Here is a 19,465-nt window from a genome sequence, read left to right as displayed (position 1 = left end):
TTATGTTTTTAGAATTCACTTTCACGTCCCTTGAACCTGTTCATATGCATCTTTCTGTGTTTACGTTTGCTTTGGAAGTACAGTAACTGGAAAAAAAAAACAAAAACAACTGACTTTGATGTTGGCTGGAGTAACTGCTGGTCAATGCTCACTCTTCTGCAGGAGACTGAAGAAATAAAAACAGCGTGACATTAGCTGGATTTATAATCCCTGAAATGTCTTTGTTCCAACAAATCTTACAGGAGGACATGTATTGAAATGGAATGGAAAAAAAAAAAAAAGACAAGGCACTAATTCATGGTGAGAATTGTTGCTCTGACCTGGAGCTCCTCAGATGGAAATGCAGAGCAAAATAGAGTAAACCCGAAAAGGAACAGAGAACTACCATGATGGTCAGGGAATGGAGAACCCGTCTTAAAAGGGGAGATGGAAAAAGCCAAACTTAAATGCAGAATAAGGGTTGCAAATGGTAAGACTCTGCTGTGTCAACATCATAGAGGAGTCCCACTAGCTTTTAAATAATGGTATTAATTTAAGATAACGAGGAAACAAATTCATATTTAGACTTGAAATTGGGTCGGTTTTGATCCATTCAGAATCCTATACCAATGGTAGGATGCACATCCCAGCTAACTAGAGAGGACTTGAGTAATTCTTTAAAGAAATGATATGAAGGATCACAATGGATAACAAGATGCCAGAAGTCATGTGAATGATCCTCAAAGCTGAAGAGCACTGCAAAATATCTGCCCTTAAATGAAAGTACAAGGCATGCTTTGATCTCAGACTACTTAAATTGGATTGGAACATAGAGAGTTAAAAAGAACAAAAGCATGCTGAATCTTCACTATGTCAGAAAAACCAGCATTCCTTAATGTAGGTGGTATATGCTCATGTGTCCTTGCACACGTGCACGTGCACACACACAGACCTGGAAACCTTTCTCCGTTTTCAGGAACATTTACCAAGAAAAATTTGAAGCTGACTGAACTGAATGAATGATTCATTTGACAGGTCTTCAGTTTGTAGCACTTAAAGTGATATCATTGGCTCAAGAGAGTGCTTTCACACCTCTGGGCCAGCAGGTCACAGGTTCAAGTCCTGGCTGGGGAACCTGGAATTTCTCCATTTTCAAATAGCTGTGTATTGTGCTGGCCAAATTTACTACTGAAGGTGTTTGCTTATTTTCCAGGTTAGGGGCATTCTTAAGATTTGTGGCACATGTAAAAGAAGACCTGGGGATGCATTAGCACTGAAAGACTTTCACCATGAAATGGAATAGATAACTAGATCAGGAGATAATCTGTGGTTTCTTCTTACGTTATCTATACTCTGCCTGTATAAGGTATTTAAGATTTACAGCTAGAAGGACATACAGGGCTACAGCTATGAGTGATAAAACATTAAGCACCTTCTAAAAGAAATGCATATTGTGTCCCAGACTTTTCTGAGAGCACTTGAATTTTTCATTACAAGATTTAAATGTCCTGTTTGAATAAGATCCAGCATAAAAACAGTGGGGAAATAAAGAGTTGATCCACATAAATGAAAAAGAAATCCATCTGTTCATCAGCATGAAAATGGAATTTGTGTAGTTGCTTATGTTCTTGAAAACTACCAAAGGGGATTCTCCTGCCTTCTGGTGCTTGATCAAACGAATACCCCTGAAAGTGATGCTATGTATTCAGAGGCTGAGACAAAAAGAACTAGTGCTAGTATAAGTACTGCACCTGAACACAACATATTACCAGAGGTAAAGCTAGAAAGTATTTTGATGACAACACCAAGGAACAAACTCAAAATATTAATTCAAAATCCTGATAAAAATAGTGCAAACATCAAATATAGTGATGTGATTGAATACATCTTACTTGCTCTAACAGTTTTGCAGGGCAGACTTTCTTAGCATTAAAAGTAAGAAGCAAGGACAGATTGATTTCAATTACATTGCTTCTAACATTACAATCTTATGACATCATTATATTACAGGAAAAGACTTTCACTGATTACATCCAATACCAAAGCTGAAAAGTTTTGAAAATGTCAAAGTTTGGGTTCTTTTCCTGGAATTACTGCAATCTTAAGCTGTACTTGTCCAAAGAACTTTTGGTTATTATCTTCAGGAAACCTCTGAGTTTCTTAAAAACCCAACTGAAGTTTTAGATATCATTTGCAGTCTCTAATAATTGACAGATTGATGAAGTTTGCAAAAGGGGGTAGTTTTGTTTTAGATAACAAAAGTGAAGCATCCTTTCCTCAAAAAACCTGTCAGCCAAACTGCCTTCAGATGTTCTGCTTCTTCACTCAATTTACTGTTGGTGTTGTGAAGACCCAGCAGTTTCCATATGGAGTGCACGCTCTAGTAATTGGCATCAGGACAGACTCCAATGGGTTTAACAGCTGGGTCAAAGCATCCATGCCAGAAAACAGAGAAATAGGCCAAGACTGAAAAAAATCTGGATTCCGGAATTAGGCCATAGACATCTCATACTAACCTGAACATGTAACACCTGCACTAAAAATCTGCTGAGACTCCAGAAGCTCCTGTGACTCTCTTATGGGTTGGAAATGGATGTTAGGCAAGGTGTGTTGTTTCACAGTATAGTAGGTTTGAAGGGAGGAGGGGATAGAAGTAAGGGGATAGAAGTAAAAGTCAGAATATGTTGAGTAAGGAAGTGTGTCTGGGTCAGTGTTTAATTTAGAGACTGTCTGTTTTTATATTTGTAAAATGTTTTTTAGAAACCTGCCTAGGACTTTGTTTTTTGCAGTGCAGTGCAGTACCCCTTTGCTTCAAGCAGCTTAGGATGCTAGCAAGGTGGAGTTAGTGCCCTGGAACTAAAGATACACCAGCCTGCTAAGGGAGGTGCCTTCTCTTCCTGTATGTAGGTAGCTGCCAAGAGAAGTTCTGATACGGAAAAAAAAAAAGTAGGACTGGGGCTCTGCATTTCTGACTGAAGTTTTAATAACTATTTATTAAGGATGAGGCTATATTGTTGCATCTGTAGTAAAATACATAGCATGTATAACTTTTGTTTTATACTTTTGTAATAGAAAGTGCCTATGTCCATGGAAGAGGGGCTGGAACTAGATGGCTTTAAGGTCCCTTCCAACTCAAACCATCCTACAGTTCTCTGATTCTGTGTTTTGTGTTATCAGGAACTGCTGAAGACTCACGCTGCAATTAGTTTCTCCTTATCTCCACCATAGTATAGGCAAAGCCCAGACTACTGAGAGAACTACTGAGGGCAGTAGCTAATGTCAGTCATCCAGATCCAGAGTATTACATAATGTAGGATTCCTCTTGGCCAATTTCATGCTTTTTATAAAGAAAACCTGCATGTGTTTCGGCCCTACCAGCTTCCCATTCCACCAGGAAAAAGAACTAAGCACCCTGCCTGACCTGTTCTAGACATCTACTTCAAGATGAGATGGTGTCCTAAAAGTAGTTATGTCTTTCAGTGGACTAAGAAGGAGCACTGGATGCCTAACTCAGGTACAGACCATGGAGATGCCTACGCATGGTAGTTGAACTTCATGGCTTCTGGCAGAACAGATTATTTGGATTGAATTTTTGTGGCAAGGAACTTTGTGTATCCTTTGTAAACATTCTGAGTTAGTTCTGGGCTGAGGTTCCATATTATGAGAACATGCTGTTCCTTCTGAGTTCTGGCTAGTGTCGCTCATGAAGATCTTGAAGTACAAGGGAAACCAATGTGTATAAATGATCAGTTTCCATCTGTACTCTTTCAAGATGGTAAAGATCAGCAGGGAGGCACTGGATTGATTTCTGGAGATCATTGTTCATCTTTCCATTTAGGGTGGCATTGTGCCTGCTTCCTTTCTGGTAAGGATCCTGGACAAATGTATTATCTTTGGGGCACAGAAAATAGCGGTGATTGGGTCTTGAATATTTAAAGTCTTATGCTCAGCTGTGCAGATTTTTGGCTGCTTTCATTTCTGTCAATGATTTTCAGTGCTTTTTCTGATGTCTAGCAGAATAACTTGGGAAGGGTTTTGCTCATGGAACCTCATATTCCAAGCATATGTGTAAGTCAGCAAGAGCCAGAAGGCCATTTACAAAGCTGTGGCAGAAATGGCCTGACTTTTAACAGTCTACCACAAGCAATAGGAGAAAAGCTTGTTTTAGGAAATATAAGCAGCTTCAGATGAGGAACATAAGGAAGATTTTAATATCATGAGGTTGGTACTTCCTTCAGTTTCAACCAGAGCTTTATATCCACTGTGAGTTTTCCTCAGCAATTTCATGTAGAGTTTCTTCATGCAAAGACATGTTATGTCATGAAAAGTCCAGGTACCCTTCATGTTTTCTTGAGTACCGAGAGTTGTAGAATATACCTGAATGCAGTCTGCCACAAACCTCAGCATCTGTTTATGAAAGATGTTGATATAATTATCTAAATAGTCAAACAGAACAGTCTAGAGGTACTGCAGAAATATTTTCAGTTTTAGTTCACAAGTGATGCAATCAACTGAGGCAGCATAAACTCAGCCTATTTAGACCCATGTCCAGAAGCTCTGATTGGGAAGGTACGTTCGTTACATGTAATACATGTTTTCTTGGCTTTATCTTTCCCTCCAGTAATGTCTTCCATAGTCAATCTGTTGCATTTTCAAGTAACATGAAGGGATTGCCATGGTGTTGATAGCCTTGGCTGCTTTTTAGTTTGTGCGATGATGACAGTTCTAAGAAGCTGGAAGAGAAATAAAGCTTGCTTTATAGGCGGGAGGGAGGATTGGCTGCAGTTCAATCACGGTTATGTCAAGAAACGCTTTTTTAATATAGTATTTTGTCTTAGATGCATGAAATAGAGAATGTCTTTTCTGACCAGACAGTTTAGTATTTCTATGACTCCAGGTGCAAGTAAAGCCCACACAGGCTTGTGCAGTTACAACTTTATGCAAATCAGATGCACAGCTGTACTTGCGCTAACAAGAATCTCAAAGTGGTCAATCCATCCCATTTATATTTTGTCATCTTGTCAGCCTAGCTTTCACCACCAATTATGGCTAACATCTGTGCCAGTATGCACGAGCATCTAGCTGTAATCCCATAACATATTTGTGTGCGTGCATCTGCATTTTGAAAATGTCCTCTATGATTTTGGAAGCATAAATCAACTCCCTTTAATAATGGCTCTCCTAAGATACACAATAAGCTGTCTCGATGTTTCATCTGAATGTTAGGAGAAAAACACAGAAAAATATGGGGCAACACAGATTAACTCCTATTAAAAACATTGCCCTTTTCCACTATAACTGCAGTTATATTATTACTGCTTATCACAGCCAGGAGATGAGCTAGCAAAGAAAACGAATCCATGTAAAAAAAGTTCTACCACTGACTGTGATTACAGAAAAAACACTTTTTTCATCATTTTATATGAAAGACTGTTTTGAAAGCGAGCGTTAATTTCTGTGACAGCTAAAATGTTTTTGTAAGTCAGAGGTTGTTACAGATTCCCCCTTGTTCTCTGCCTCCCTCCTGCCTTTGTGATGTCATCCTCCTCCGGCCATCTCCCTGGGGAAGCATCGTTCTGTTCACTCATCTGTACACTTGCTGCAGGTTTCTGTGCACTACTCATATGTCTTTACCAATGTATCTTACAGCACTTTGTTTTCATTTGCTTTCCTGGGAAACTGTGACCAGCATAGTGCAGTGGCCCAAAATATATTTTTAATTGGAACTGTAAGAACATAGTATAGCAAGGGGAAAAGTTTAAAACAACAATTATACATACACATCTGTCTTGCAATAATTTGTTCTATCATCCAGAGAGGGAATCTAAAGGCATCCAAGTCTCTAACTGACCTTGATTCGAGACTCCAGTTCTCAGGATTTTCCATAGCATGTCCCTCCTAGTGCTTTCCTACTGTTGTACTCTGCTCTCTGCCCACCCTTTCCTTCCCCAGGGGGAAAAGCAAGGACAACTACGTGGCGCATTTGGTTATTGGTCCTGAATTGCTACTTAAGATTTTGTAGGTGGCTTGTTGTTGCTCTCCTTGGGTTTATCTAGTAGCTGAATCAAGACATTACTTGGACAATTAAAAAGACCATACAGTATACAAAGGATATCATAGGTAATTCCAAAGTCATCACGGTATGTACCAAAACAAGCATGTACAATCTATATTGGTACTTTATATATATATATTGTAAAGTTAAGACTACTTAAGTGTTTTGCAAGCTTCTGTACTAGCGATATATATACAGGTAGTGTATGAACTACTAAGGATCAGACTGCATTAACAAATGGTTAATTAAGAGTTAATGGTTCATTAAGACTCCGAGAGTTTAACAGAGTATTACAGTTGTAGGTATAGCCTTGTAGAAGACATCGACACAGTTAAAACTCATCGTAACAAAGGCAGATCTTACAGTAAGCTCTAAAACAGCTCTTTATCATTTTTTTGCCATTAATTTAGTTATGAGACCTAAAAATGCAGACATTTCACAATATGACCAGCAAAGGATCAGTATGACAGGAAACAAGCTTCTCTTGTCAACATTTCTTTATTCTTATTTAGATAATAAGCAATATGCCGTGGACAAATATGCAAGACGAAATAAACTTGTGCAATCTTGAAGTTATCTCATGTCCATGAGATCTCCAGCACTATAGATTTTCAGATGTTCTGACTGCTTCCCTCTGAAGAAAAACATTGTTTCTACTGCGGAAATTACTAAGAACAAAACAAGTAGAGGGTAATGTGAAAGCCAACTTCAAGTTGCGCTACTATACACCTGCACCATTTTCATCTGTTTATCTATCAAAACTCGTGGGCATTAATAAGTAGTTCAGCACAAAACAATGGCAGAGTCGGTCTGAGATGACAACCCAGCTGTTTCTGTTCTTTGAAGTAAAACAAGGTGGAAGGAAAAAATAAGGTGTTTCTGGTAACAACTGTTAGAATTGTTTGTTATCATAGTAACTCAGTGGGAAGCTGTGCATTAATGGATGTAGGTAACATTATATACTGAGGCTCTTTTGATGCTGGCTTTGTTTTGTTTGAATGCCATGGGATATCATCTCTGCTGGGCAGTGTCCTTTTTTACCTGGATGAGGAGGAGATGATTGTTCAGAAATACAGATTACTGTGTCTGAATATAATATAAAGTAGCAAAACAGATGAAATCACCTTGCACTTGGAGCAGAAGGTGGTGAGGTTTAGAAGGATTTCTAAGTAAGTTGCATTCTGCAGACTTGAGCTGGGAACCCAGTGACAGTTTTGCGAAATGCACTGCCAAGCTCTGCACACAATATAGTGTTCCACGTTCACAAGAGCTGAGTTGCTGGCCACAGAATTCAAGCAGACTTTTGTGCACCTTATTCTTTTTGGATAACATGAAAACATCCCATGTGAAGGAGATGATGATAGTACCTAAGAAAACCAAAAGACAGTGCTGAGCAGCAAAAGGGGCAGTCCTCTAGGCTGTCTGCAGGCAGTCTGGATATATCCGACTATTTGCTGTCTGGGACAGTTCAACACAGCGTGAGGTTTCTGGCTCCATAACCATCTGCAGTTCTTGGATTTTGTATCTACTTAGGGCTTTTTTTCCTCTCTCTCTTTTTGGTGGTTTTCATTCCCGTCCTTACTCTGCCTGATTCTCAGAACACCAGGCAATCTTCAGAGAAACAGATGCTAAATAGTCTGTAGCAAGAGTAAAGAAGCACCTGGATTACTGGATTTTAACAGTTTCCAGTCTCAAATAAATTACCATTTACTAAAAATACAGGAGACAAACTGAGGGAACACAATAAATCAAATTAAGAATAAAATCTAACTCTATACATCAGCATTTCAGGCATGGACTCTGACACCTAAAATGAAGAGCTGCTTTGGTATGTTTTCACTCAAGAGGCAGAATTTCAGCGTAGCTAATTCTCCCATACATTTCCCCTGGCCCTGTCAGGTTTGCAGCCAAGCAGACCTTGAACAGCACTAACAATTAAGCCTGTGGTTTGAAGAATGGTTTGCAAAGGAGCGCGTGCTATTTTGGAAGGGTCTTTTATTCTGTGATTTCTGCAGGTTGGCTGGCACTGCCAGAAATACAGCTTCTTTTGCTTCCTTTTGGATATCTTCTCCTACTAAACAAAGGACTGGAAGAGCCTTCATTAAACCAGCAAAGAGCATAAGGACAGCCAGTTCTGGTCAGGGGGTGCACTGGTGGTGGGACACACAGCACCCCTCCCCTCAAGGCAAGAGCAGATCAGAAGAACATGACCCATAACTTCTGGTACAGTCACTGACTGAAATCTATCCCTGGAGTTATCCCTATTATGACTTAATAGTCTGTATTTGGTTCATTACATCTAAATGACATTCTCCTTGAAGAGACAATGATTTGTGGGAATTGCAGATTTATGGTGTTTCTAGGAAGATAAGTTTATTTCCAGCTAATATGAGCCACGATGCACTGAGACTAATGCAACACAGCCTGTGTTACAAGTATGATTAGTTTTATATCCTCTTTTCTTTCTCCCCACAGAGGATTATGCCCAGCTGTGCAACATTCCTGTTCCAGGATCTCGACGGCCATATGGACAAGACGCCTTGGTTGACTTTGAGGAGCACTACACTCCAGAAACTAATCCATACTTTGTCGAAGACCGTAAGCAAATTTCTCTGTTATGTAAAATGCTCGAGATGAGAGTTGTTACTTGGATTATTTCCCTGTAGCTGGCTTTATTCTTCTCTTTGCTTCTGAGTAATGTGTCCTATTTATTTTTTAGTTATTCCTATGACATTAGCTTTCAGTCAGGTGTTCTGCTTCAAGAGCCAGTGTTGTGAAGAGTCCAGTTGGGCTCAGAGTACAATTTAATTTTTAAGACAGTAGAGCATTCTGTGCCAAATGTACTAAATTTATATTTACCAACAGATTTACAGCTAAAGGTAGAGATGAGGGCCAGTTTTCTTTCTCACAAATTAGTTTTCCGCTGGAGCATGGGACAGATTTCTTTGGAGTACATTTAGTTGAAAAGACACACACAGACACACACAAAAGGAAAAAAGAAAAGAAATACCTCCGTGCCAGTATATCATGATTTTCCAGCACAATTCATATGGAAGAAATGGAGAGCGTGCATGTTCTCACTCTGCAGTGAAACTACAGAACAAAGGATGATCAGAGAGCATGCATGCATATAGCCTTCAGGCTGGGATGGGCTGCAGGTAGGGTGTGAGGGATTGTGTACTGTATTTCAGATGTCCTTCAGGAACATCCAGGTTGTTGATGGATCTGGCCCAGCTTTCTGTTAAGGCCTGAGGGAAATAAATCCTTACAGACCTCAGTATATTCTTCAAAATCAGCTGCTCGGTATAGGTCCAACGTAGTTCATCACAGATTCAGAGAAGAAAAGCAGTGGTATGTATAGCCAAAGAGGGGCAGGAGCTCATATGACAATACAGAAGTTAAATGGAGGATAGTACAGAAAGGGCAGAGTAGAAAGAGCAAGGCAGAGTAGAGAGAAGAGAGACTCAAGAACCAAGACAGTACCAAGAAGAGTATAGAAAAAGACAGGAGAACAAGCAGCGGGAAAGAGAGAAATTTATATTCCAAGGTGGCTTTACAAATCTGTTACAACTTTTGTAACATTGAATAGGTAACCGGGTTTTACATAAACTGCTGGTTTGTGCATTCGCTCCCCTAATGCGATGTTATGGGGCAGATGGGGAGATGGATTATACTCTGTTCCATTCTGGCCTCAGTTTCACCTCCACTTCCATGCTATATATTAATTATGCTGGTAGGCCAACAGACTCTCACATGCTCCAGCCTTTTTCCTTAGAAGGCCTTTTGATGTGACGGGCTGCCATCTGCAGTCCTGTTACAAACAGCTCAGTGAATGGAAAGCTGGTTGAAAAACTTATGCAGAAGTAAGAGCAGCAATTCAGTCTTACAGAAAATCTCTGAATGTGTAAAAATATCAAATATATTTTTTTTAAATACATATCCCTCTATATACATAAATTCATAACTGCCTAAAAAATAATAAAACAGGGAGCCCTTGGCTACTCACCATTGAGAATTATGACATGGAACGATGGGTAGATTACAAGTATTTGTACTGGCACTGATTGCTGAAGTACCAGCCAAAGAGTTATTAACCAAACCCACAACAGTAAAGCAGTATCTGATTTCTTCTTACTTTCCTTAAGGCAATTGAGTTTTTTAAGTATTTTCCCCCATAAGCACACCTCACTTCTCTAGAACACCATTGTAAAGAACTTTTGTCCCAGACTTCACTACCGCTGCTTCCCTTTATTCACACAAACGTTGGTATGCTGAAATATTAAAATAAAATGTGTAACTGAGAAAACACTGGTTTATCCTTAAAAAAATAGACAAAGGCATGCAGTTTCATTTACAAAACATACAACAACCAACCCTCAGGTTTTTAACACAGTTCTTGCGTTTTCATCTTGAAACATCAGAGCTCTTTCCTAGTGCGTTTACAACTCCAGATGGTGTAGCTCTGCTAAAGCTGACCTGCTTTCTGCAAAGTCAACTCACATTCCAGTAAACCTCTGAGAGAGTTTTGGTCTCACTGTGTGTTTGTGTGTACATATACATTCAGCAGCAAGGTAACTTACTTGTTTGTAATTCTTTCTTTGCTCAGGTTTTCTGAACAGCTTTGAGGAGTTACAAGCAGAAGAATGTGGAATTCTGAACGGATGTGAGAATGGCCGATGTGTGAGAGTCCAGGAAGGCTACACCTGCGACTGCTTTGACGGTTATCACCTGGACATGGCCAAGATGACTTGTGTCGGTGAGCACAGCGTATTTATTGCTTATTCTTCCCTTAGCCTGTCAGTTTTATTCAGTCGCTTGACCTAAGCAGAAGCTAAGAAAAAAAGGAAAAAAGAAGAGGTTACTGATGATCGCCTGAGTTCTATTAAATATGCCAGCTCTATGTTTGATTTACTGCAAAGGCTACAGAAGTAACTGTGGTGGTGTTTCTCAGTTCGTGACAGCTGTGTTCAGTTAAGAGCCTAGAAATGAAGAGACACACCCTTGTGCAGTGAAGCTTAAATTTGTATCAACAATGCAACACTGTAACACGACGAGCAAAGCTTATTCAAAACCAAACCGAGAGAACAGATCTGGATCCAGAGCAGTTTTTGGGTCAGCCTAATACCACCTGGTCTTAACTGAATACACAGTTCTCAGTGTCTTCCTACAGCACACTCCACTCCTGCCATTGCTGGAAATAAATAATGTGTTTTACCTACACAGCATGTTGAAGTGACCCGTGTTTTGCTGTCCACTTTTTGCAGATGTGAATGAGTGCAATGAGCTGAACAACAGGATGTCTCTCTGCAAGAACGCCAAATGCATTAACACAGAAGGCTCGTACAAGTGTTTGTGTCTCCCAGGGTACGTACCTTCAGACAAGCCAAACTACTGCACACCACTGAACTCAGAACTAGACAGTGAACTGGAGTAGAGAAAAATCTCCATATCCTAAGCCCATATACTCTGCACTGTATAAAGAAAAAGAAGTATTTAACTTGAGAAGAGGAGGCACCAGAGTAGTGAACATAAGGGGAGAAAAGCATTAAGTGTGTGTCAAAGGTGAGACGTGATGGGCTGACTGCCAGTCAGCTTCACTGAAGTGACAGACCAAACCAAATGGACACATTACTCTGTATGAAAGAAATAATCAAGTATATATAGTGTGTTCATAAGAAAAAAACAATCATTTGAAAATAAGCAAAAGCAGTGCTGTTATTTTAAACAGAAGAGCTTTAGTTTTCTGTTTCTTTGTCGTTGTTTTTGTTTCTGTTTTGTTTTTACTATTGCTTGATTTAATTTGGCATTTAAATAGCGATGGAAATATTTTATATTACTATGTCATTTTTGATTGTTCAGTTCCTTGCCTACTGTTTCTTCTCAGACCTTTTTTCTGATCAGTACAAATTATTTGATACAGATATTCTTAGGATATTTTATAAGAACTATTACACAGGGTAATGCTCCTTCTACTCTGGAACATTGGTCAGTGACTTGTTTTAATTTGCCAGTTGTCTGCCCTGTGGAGCAGGCACCATTTGTTTTCAAATGTTTATATACCTTGGCGAAAAGTCCTTGTATTCATTTTGTATTCTGTATGGTTGTTACTGCACTTAAAGTCTCTAGAACCTTTCTTGCCAAGTTCAAAGCTGCTAGTGGACAACATTGGATTCCTTTTGTACATTAAAACAAAAAGATTTTAGCTCACGTCTGTATTGTAATGTGTAAATTGAACACGAGAGATCTTGTATGATTACCCTAACATATTAAAGCTGTATATTAAAACTCAATAAAATCACCTTTTTTTAGAAAAAGCTATTTACTAATTGTAGGCTTTTTTATTTCCCTTATTGGTATTTAAGTTACATGAATATAACCCTAGGGTATTTACAGTACTAGAATTAACTTGCATTGCAGCAGCGAGAGGGAGGTGCCTGGCTGGTTTTTCTCTTCTCATATTGCTTTAATAAGACCAGAAACTGAGTTAGCTGATGCCTGAAGTTAAGACTTCCAGGATGAGGATTTCAAACCCAGACCTACAGAAATTGTTTGACTTGGAAGTTGTCTTCCATGGAACTTTTCTTGCTACCTGGCTTAGGCATAATTCCCACTAAGTCTGCGAATCAGGCTCTTCAGCACGATGGCTCGGTTTTCAGAAATAGTCAAGGGAAGAGGGAGAATTTCCTTTTCTTTTTTCTCTTCTGAACTGTACCTTCCCATCAGCTCCATTTTTCAGTGGAAGGACACAAAGATTACTAGACTGACAGATGTTTCGCTTCGACCTCCTCCAGAATGAAACGGTTTACTTTGGCAATCCTACATCAGGTCCTTGTGATCTTTTCCAAGTGAAACATTTTTGTTGTGTCTTTCAGACCTGCCCTGCATTAAGAGGGGAAGGATAAAATGAGACTTTGAAATTGCCTGAAAATTTGATTTTTATTTCTAATTTCACAAGAAATACTTGTTGCAGGTCTGACTATTTTGCAATATTTAAGTCAGTTACAGAACTAAAAATGCTGTACGCTGTATACTTATAAGGACTAAGCGCTCACTGGGTCTCATTAAAGCCCCTGTCCCTGTTCATTGTGGCAGCACGGGTCCTTCTCAAGGCCTCTCCTCTGTAACTAACTGCTGAAGTCTGACACAAGGACAAGTGAAGATGCTGTACATCTATGATATGACTATGAAAACTGAAGGAAACTGTCCCGAATAAAAATTCTAGGGGGGATCTTCAAGGAACAGACAGCAAAGTACCAAATATGTGTGACTTTATTCTAGCGTTAAGCAGAAGGATGGAGGGCCAGTTTCTCAATCAGAAGAACGGTACAGCTTATCTAAAATTAGAAGAAAAGCTACACGCTTATCTGCTATGGTTACAGAAAAGAAGGAAGAAAGATCTGATCGCACTAGGGAATTCCATAAATGAAGGGCTCGTAGTTGTCCTGGTTAAGGCTAGTTCTTCTATAGCCTATTATCACCTTAAGCTTTCTCATATAAGAGTGTGAGATACCCAAAAATTTCAAAAACCAATATACAGAGTATATATACCCAGTGAAAACATACTGCTGTGGCTTCCTTCCAGTCAACTTCTGATTAAGGTATTGATGGGAATTCTTTTCTGTGATGATGGTTGAAAATTCACATATGGTATCTCTTTGTCTCTCTTTACCAATGATTTGCCTACAGGAGATGAGTCCACCACTGCATTAAAAAGAGGCACCCTGAAATGTAAGAGAACCCATTCTGTATCTGAGCAGGATTCAGAACTCTATGTCTTGCTAAATCATTCTCCCTCCAGTACCTAGCTCCGCACACTAGGCAAATCTGCCTCCAAGGTTACCAGACACTTCCTTCCATTGAAAGGAGTGTTGCTGGGGCTTCTTTCATCCTTCTTTTTTGTGAAAATCCACATATCCTTAAGAAGCAGAGAAGTGCCTGAAACAGATACTTGAGAATTTAAAGTGGAGAAACTGTAAGCACGGTAACAGCAGAGAGCTGTACTTCTGTGAACAGAGCTGCTCTTTCACATGCAAGAAGCTCCACTCTTCTGAAGATCTGTGGCTCTTCCCCAAACTTTTACAAGCTTCCCATCATCGCCATGTTCTAGAATGATGCTACAAAAAGCTGAGTACTTTCACATGGGATTATATTCTCATCTTTGACAATCCTTCTTATAAGGAGTTCTTCCTGAAAGGTGTTACACTCAAATTTGGATTAAAGAATTCTGTTCTGCATTTGACTGTCGTGAAAATTGAGAGGCAAGTCAGCATTCCCCACTCTCCCTCCCCTGGATGGCCTCCTCCTGCCTCAGAGATGGGCTGGGCTCCTCTGTGAAAGCTGGCTTACACCCCAAAGCTGCCGTCACAGCCAGCACCGCAGCCTCAGGCTTCCCACATCTCAGTACCGCTCCAATCCTCCCCCAGCTAGGGAGTCAGGATGGCAGTGTGAGTCACTGCTGCTCCCGGGAGTATCCCAGTATGACAGCTGAGGAAATAACAGTTACATTTCGGTACCCTTAGAAGACTTTGCTTCAGGACAAAGACTGTGCAGAGCATGTATTTCTGAGCCGCGGGACTGGCTCCTTGCTGATTTATTGCATCTTTTTAAAACAACAAGTTTAGAATAGCCTGGGAGTTTGCCATTCTCAAACAATATACACTCCAAGTCTCTTTGTTACTTCAGAGAAAAAAACACGAACCCAAGGCGTTCTGTGAGCAAGGACACTAAAACAAAGCCTGCTTTCCTACAGCCTTTCCCCTCAGCTCCCCTCAGCAGGCCAGCTCCAGCTCCTCGTGTCTCGCTGCCTCCCAGGCACAGGTCTGCAGCTGGGGGCCAGCAAGGGCTGTCTGCTGCACGAGCAGTGATGCAGCCACTGCCATGCCAACAGTCAGACCTGCTCACAGCAAGTAAGTGTCACTGCTCCCTAGCTGCTCATTAAAGTGTAAACGCCTCTAACTACTGTCCTTCTGGTCCTGTCTTACATACATGGCTGAAACTGGACACAGGGTTAAAAGCTACCAGTAGGTTCAGGCAGACACACACTCACTCTGGGTCCAAGAATACCCAAACAGTCCAACCAGACAACCCATTCCTCAATGACCTCTTAGCCTACCTGCTGCTGTTATCAGCAGTACACAGCAGAGGTTCTGGTGTGCCCTTCCATCTCCCCTGCCTGACTCAAAGGTGCAGCAGTTGACCCAAGCAATGCCTCCAGCTTGGAAACATTCTGGTTCAACAGCCTCATTAAATCTGCTCTTATCTATTGCTGACACTACTACTACATAAGCAAACTACTTTCTGCATGTTTCTGCCTTTTCTTTTTTTCGCCTCTTTTTACATCTTACTGAAGACAAACACAAAGAGGGAGCCAAAAGCATACCCAACCAGCCTAAATCCCATTCGGATCCTGGTGTTTTTCCCATGTTGATTGGCTCCAGGCCTTCAGAAATGCCTTAAATAAAATACAATTGAAGGAATTAAGTGAAATCCAGTTTATCTGAAGCCAGGCCCCGAGCCCACCTACTTTGTCCCAGTGTAGCGTGACTGGTTCTGGCACTTCACCTGAAAAGCTGCAGGGCTCAGGAATACAATTTCAGCTCATAGTTAAGCAAACATTTTCTTTACATCATTAAGAGGAGGGATTGGACGCAATGGCTGTAGCCATTTACTGGTTACAAGAGCTGCGGTTTAGGTGAGAACCCTAAAAATACAAAAACCACTAAGTACAATTCCTTGACTCAAGTTTCTGAGCGCAGCAGTCTGGAACTGATTACAATTTATACCAAATGGCACCAACACTTTTTATACCCATATGGACCCCTTAAAGTCAGTCCTTTTTCAGCCAGCCATTTTCCTGCTACAAAAGCGACGTTACAAGATTGCTGATGTGGTTAAAACTGATTTCTGCTAGCTCCGTTATAATGCTACTGTGCTAAAGAGAACAAAAGCACTTTGGCTCTGATGTGACAGAGGCATTTCACTTAGATACTTGATATGAACAGATACTTTCATGTCAGAATGCTGGTCAGTGAAAAAATAGCCAAAATTAAAACAGTATTCAGAGTGATCGCTAACACTCCTTGGGAAAAACACTGTCGCAGCAGGAAAAATTGCTTGAATCCAAGACACAAAATTGGCAGTCATGAAAATATTTGGCTGCTCAGTGGCAACTGACATAGACAAATTCCTGACTATGAGAAGTCCCAATACACTAAGGGCTCCAAATGGTTGTCGTGAACATTAGCTCACAGCCATCCAGTCTGAATCCCTCACTGCCCCTGGAGGGACATCCACATGGCAGCTGTGGCAGCACAGAGAATACCCCACCATCTGCTTTGGCAATCCCTCCCAGATTTTCAAAAGGAAAGGTGACAGACCCCATTAGAGCATGGCATGGGCCAGACCTGGCCACCAACTGAGCCACAGCACATGCCTTCAAAGTACACAACAAACTGAAAAAGCCCACTGCTGCCTCTCAAAGAGATGACACTATTGTTCTTCAGTAATGCCACCCACTCTGAAGAGCAGTTGGTTTTTGCTGCAGGGACTCTAACACCAAGCTGGCCAAGGGAGCCATTCAAGCAAAAAAAGAGGTGAATTTGCTATACGTCACAGAGGCTGCTCCTCACTTCTGAATCATAATTTGTTATTTCTATAGCTTTTTCCTATCGGAAGATCTGAAATTTATCTAGGAAATCTATGTGATGTGTCCAAAAGAGAAGCAGAATTCATAAGAGTGAGTGAATGAGGAAAATGAGCAGACTTCCCTTTGAGTGACGACAGTGTTAGAGAACAGCAGCAGCCTTGGAAAATGCCAAGGACTGGGCTGCAGTCACTGCACTCACAGCAGGAGAACCACAAAACCTGGAGTCTCCTGGGTCACCATAGCCTGCAAAGGCTGTGTTTGCACACCAAGCTGGGAAGACAGCCCTGCACCTCAGCAGCTAGTGCAGCCTCACCAAACTCTGAAGCTTGCCCTGCCTGAAGTGGAAGATTATACTAAAGACCTCCAGAGGTCCCTTCCAAACTGCATTTATTCCATGTCAAGAGGATCAGATACAGCAGCCTCTGTGCCCTATTCCTATGTAAGTCAGGCGACCTGACAGAGGGGATGTAAAGTGGGGGCTGGAACTAGATGATCTTTAAGGTCCTTTCCAACCCAAGCCATTATAAAATTCTATGACGCTCTTCCCCTTCCTCTCCCACATCTGAGAAAGTGCCAGGAGCACACTTTGCACTCTGGGGAAGACGCGGATCTGCTCAGCCCACCTCAGCAGCATCCTGTCCTGAAAGAGCATTACGCCCTACGTACTTGAAGAGTTAAGCAGCAATCTCAGGTTAGAAGGAAAGTTGTGCAGTGAAGCCTTTGTCCTGATGAAAGGCACAGAGCAGGGAGGAAATTCGGGCAGTTTTATTACTTTCTATACTGATTTTCCTTTCCCTGAAAGTCATGCTTCTCCACACACTGCTTTCCATTAGCTCTAAACCAGAGGGGATGAAGAGGATACTGTTAGCCAGCACGGAAAATTTCTACGTGACAATTTCAGCATCACCTCCAATCCCTATCTAGTTATGCTGCCAGGATCCGTTCCAGGCTGGATTTTCCAAAGCACTACATACTGATTTTGTTTGTCCTCTCACCAAAACCTGTGGCACCTCCATGGAGTTCAGTGGCAGAGCTAAGGCTGTGCCAAGCTCTTCTGAAAAATCCCACCACGAGCGTTTGATGAGGAATGTCTCTGGCAGAAAAGGTTTCAGTATAGCTAAGCAATATTTTCTGTTTTTTTCTTCTTTTTTTTTTTTCCACAACAGAAGTTTCATTTATGCCACTTCTCACCCAGGAGGTAACTGCCACAAAGGGTGGGTAGGACCTGTTCCAGTGTTCCCGGCTGAAGACAGTCTGTTTCCACCTTAGAATTAAGTCAATTTTCCAGTCATTTCAATGGCCTCTCATCTGCGACATGTGGGCACCATTCCCCAGATCCATGCTCACCCTCCTTGCTGCAGGCAACCATACACAAAAGCATTCCCTATTTTCTGTCCCACTTGATACTCCTTTCCATTGATACTCCTTCCCCCCTGGCATACCCCATCACCTGCTCACAACCAAAGCCTCAGCCTCCCATGCACTAATTCCTTCCTGTTTACTGGTACAGACACGCAGAAAGTAGTTCCCAGTCTCTAAATACAGATGTGGCATGTGGTGAAAGTGATAGCTACAATCCGGTGCTGAGATGCATCTTCTGCCAAAGTAAGCTGATCACATCCGTCACAAGTATCGCATCATCTCACAGCATTCTCTCACCTCATAGAAAATGAGGATACCACCGCCACGTCATATTTATATTCATCTCAAAACTACTCAGAGGGCTGCAACAGGTGTGTTTGCCTTCTTTATCCATAAGCAAGAAGTCTCAAGGGTGCTTTTAGCAGCTAACATACTCCGGCCTGCAACATCACCAAATGGAGCTACACAGCAAACACAGGATAAGGAAGTTTCAAAAATAAAGCAAGAAAGGAAAGGGAAATCATTTGGTTTTTGCAACAGCGTTCTGAATGAATGTGGAACTTTCATTCACATTTGCTCATGCTTAAAGGCCATTTTTCAAAACACTAAAGAACTACATTAAGTACATTGCTTGTTGCAATGCTATCCCATTCCAGTGCACTGAATATAAAACAAAGCCGATTAACGTTAAGAAGCTTTTGAGTTTCACGATTGAAGGAAATAACACATACTGCATCCAGCTATACATTAATTTAACATCTGGTAATAGTTCTGGTACTGGGTTATTCCACCACAAGGCAGCAATAACTGCTTTCAGCCAAGCTGGCCCTTACTTCATCCCGTAAAACTTGGTTTATGTTTGAGCACCAGCTACAAACATTACATCTACCGCATACTAGACTAAAACAAAACACTTGCAAACATGCACCATAAGGAGGACAGGCCAGGAAAATCTCATACTAAGTATTTCCCTGTTTAAATACCTGACTCAAAACAACTCCAAGACACTTGGTGACACAATGGGCTCAAGCGCAAGGACCACTGAGCAAGGGCTCCCTGTGCTTGGTCTTATCAGCACCTAGAGCAGACAAGAAAGATCCCTGCTGCAGCCCTCTCCCTCTCTTCATTCACTTACACTTTTAATTTCACAGTTTCTGTTCCCTGATATTTTCCCTGCTATTCCTTCTCTTTGTTCTTCTGTGATAACTCTGTTACCCTCTGTTAACATTTTGTCATCTCATTTTGATGCAATTCTTCTGACTTCTGGGGACTCATACAGTGAGTAACTCAGCTCACAAATCAGGAAGAAAAACACATCTTTCTAACTCTGTAGAAGTAAAATAAAAGATGATAATATTCCAAACAGCACCAAATAAAGCATTTAAAACCTTTTGAAAGAGATCTAGCAGTACTGGAGCAATTTG

The 19,465-nt window shown here is 41.0% G+C and overlaps 1 protein-coding gene across 12 annotated transcripts in view; it reads left to right on the top strand.

The window, feature by feature from the left end:
• Nucleotides 1–12,352, top strand: part of LTBP1 (latent transforming growth factor beta binding protein 1) — a 164,943-nt gene extending 152,591 nt beyond the window's left edge. For all 12 annotated transcript variants that reach the window (XM_085543230.1, XM_085543233.1, XM_015857700.3 and 9 more), the window contains 3 exons: nucleotides 8,510–8,632; nucleotides 10,641–10,790; nucleotides 11,299–12,352. In XM_085543230.1, the coding sequence (XP_085399356.1) occupies nucleotides 8,510–8,632; nucleotides 10,641–10,790; nucleotides 11,299–11,468 (443 nt within the window). In that variant the 3' untranslated portion in view covers nucleotides 11,469–12,352. The remainder of the gene's footprint in view (nucleotides 1–8,509; nucleotides 8,633–10,640; nucleotides 10,791–11,298) is intronic.
• Nucleotides 12,353–19,465: the final 7,113 nt, after the last annotated feature.

This window comes from Coturnix japonica, chromosome 3, assembly GCF_054131305.1.
Source record: "Coturnix japonica strain WE chromosome 3, WE-NBRP24, whole genome shotgun sequence".
Taxonomy (NCBI): domain Eukaryota; kingdom Metazoa; phylum Chordata; class Aves; order Galliformes; family Phasianidae; genus Coturnix; species Coturnix japonica.
This window is presented reverse-complemented; position numbering and strand designations above follow the sequence as displayed.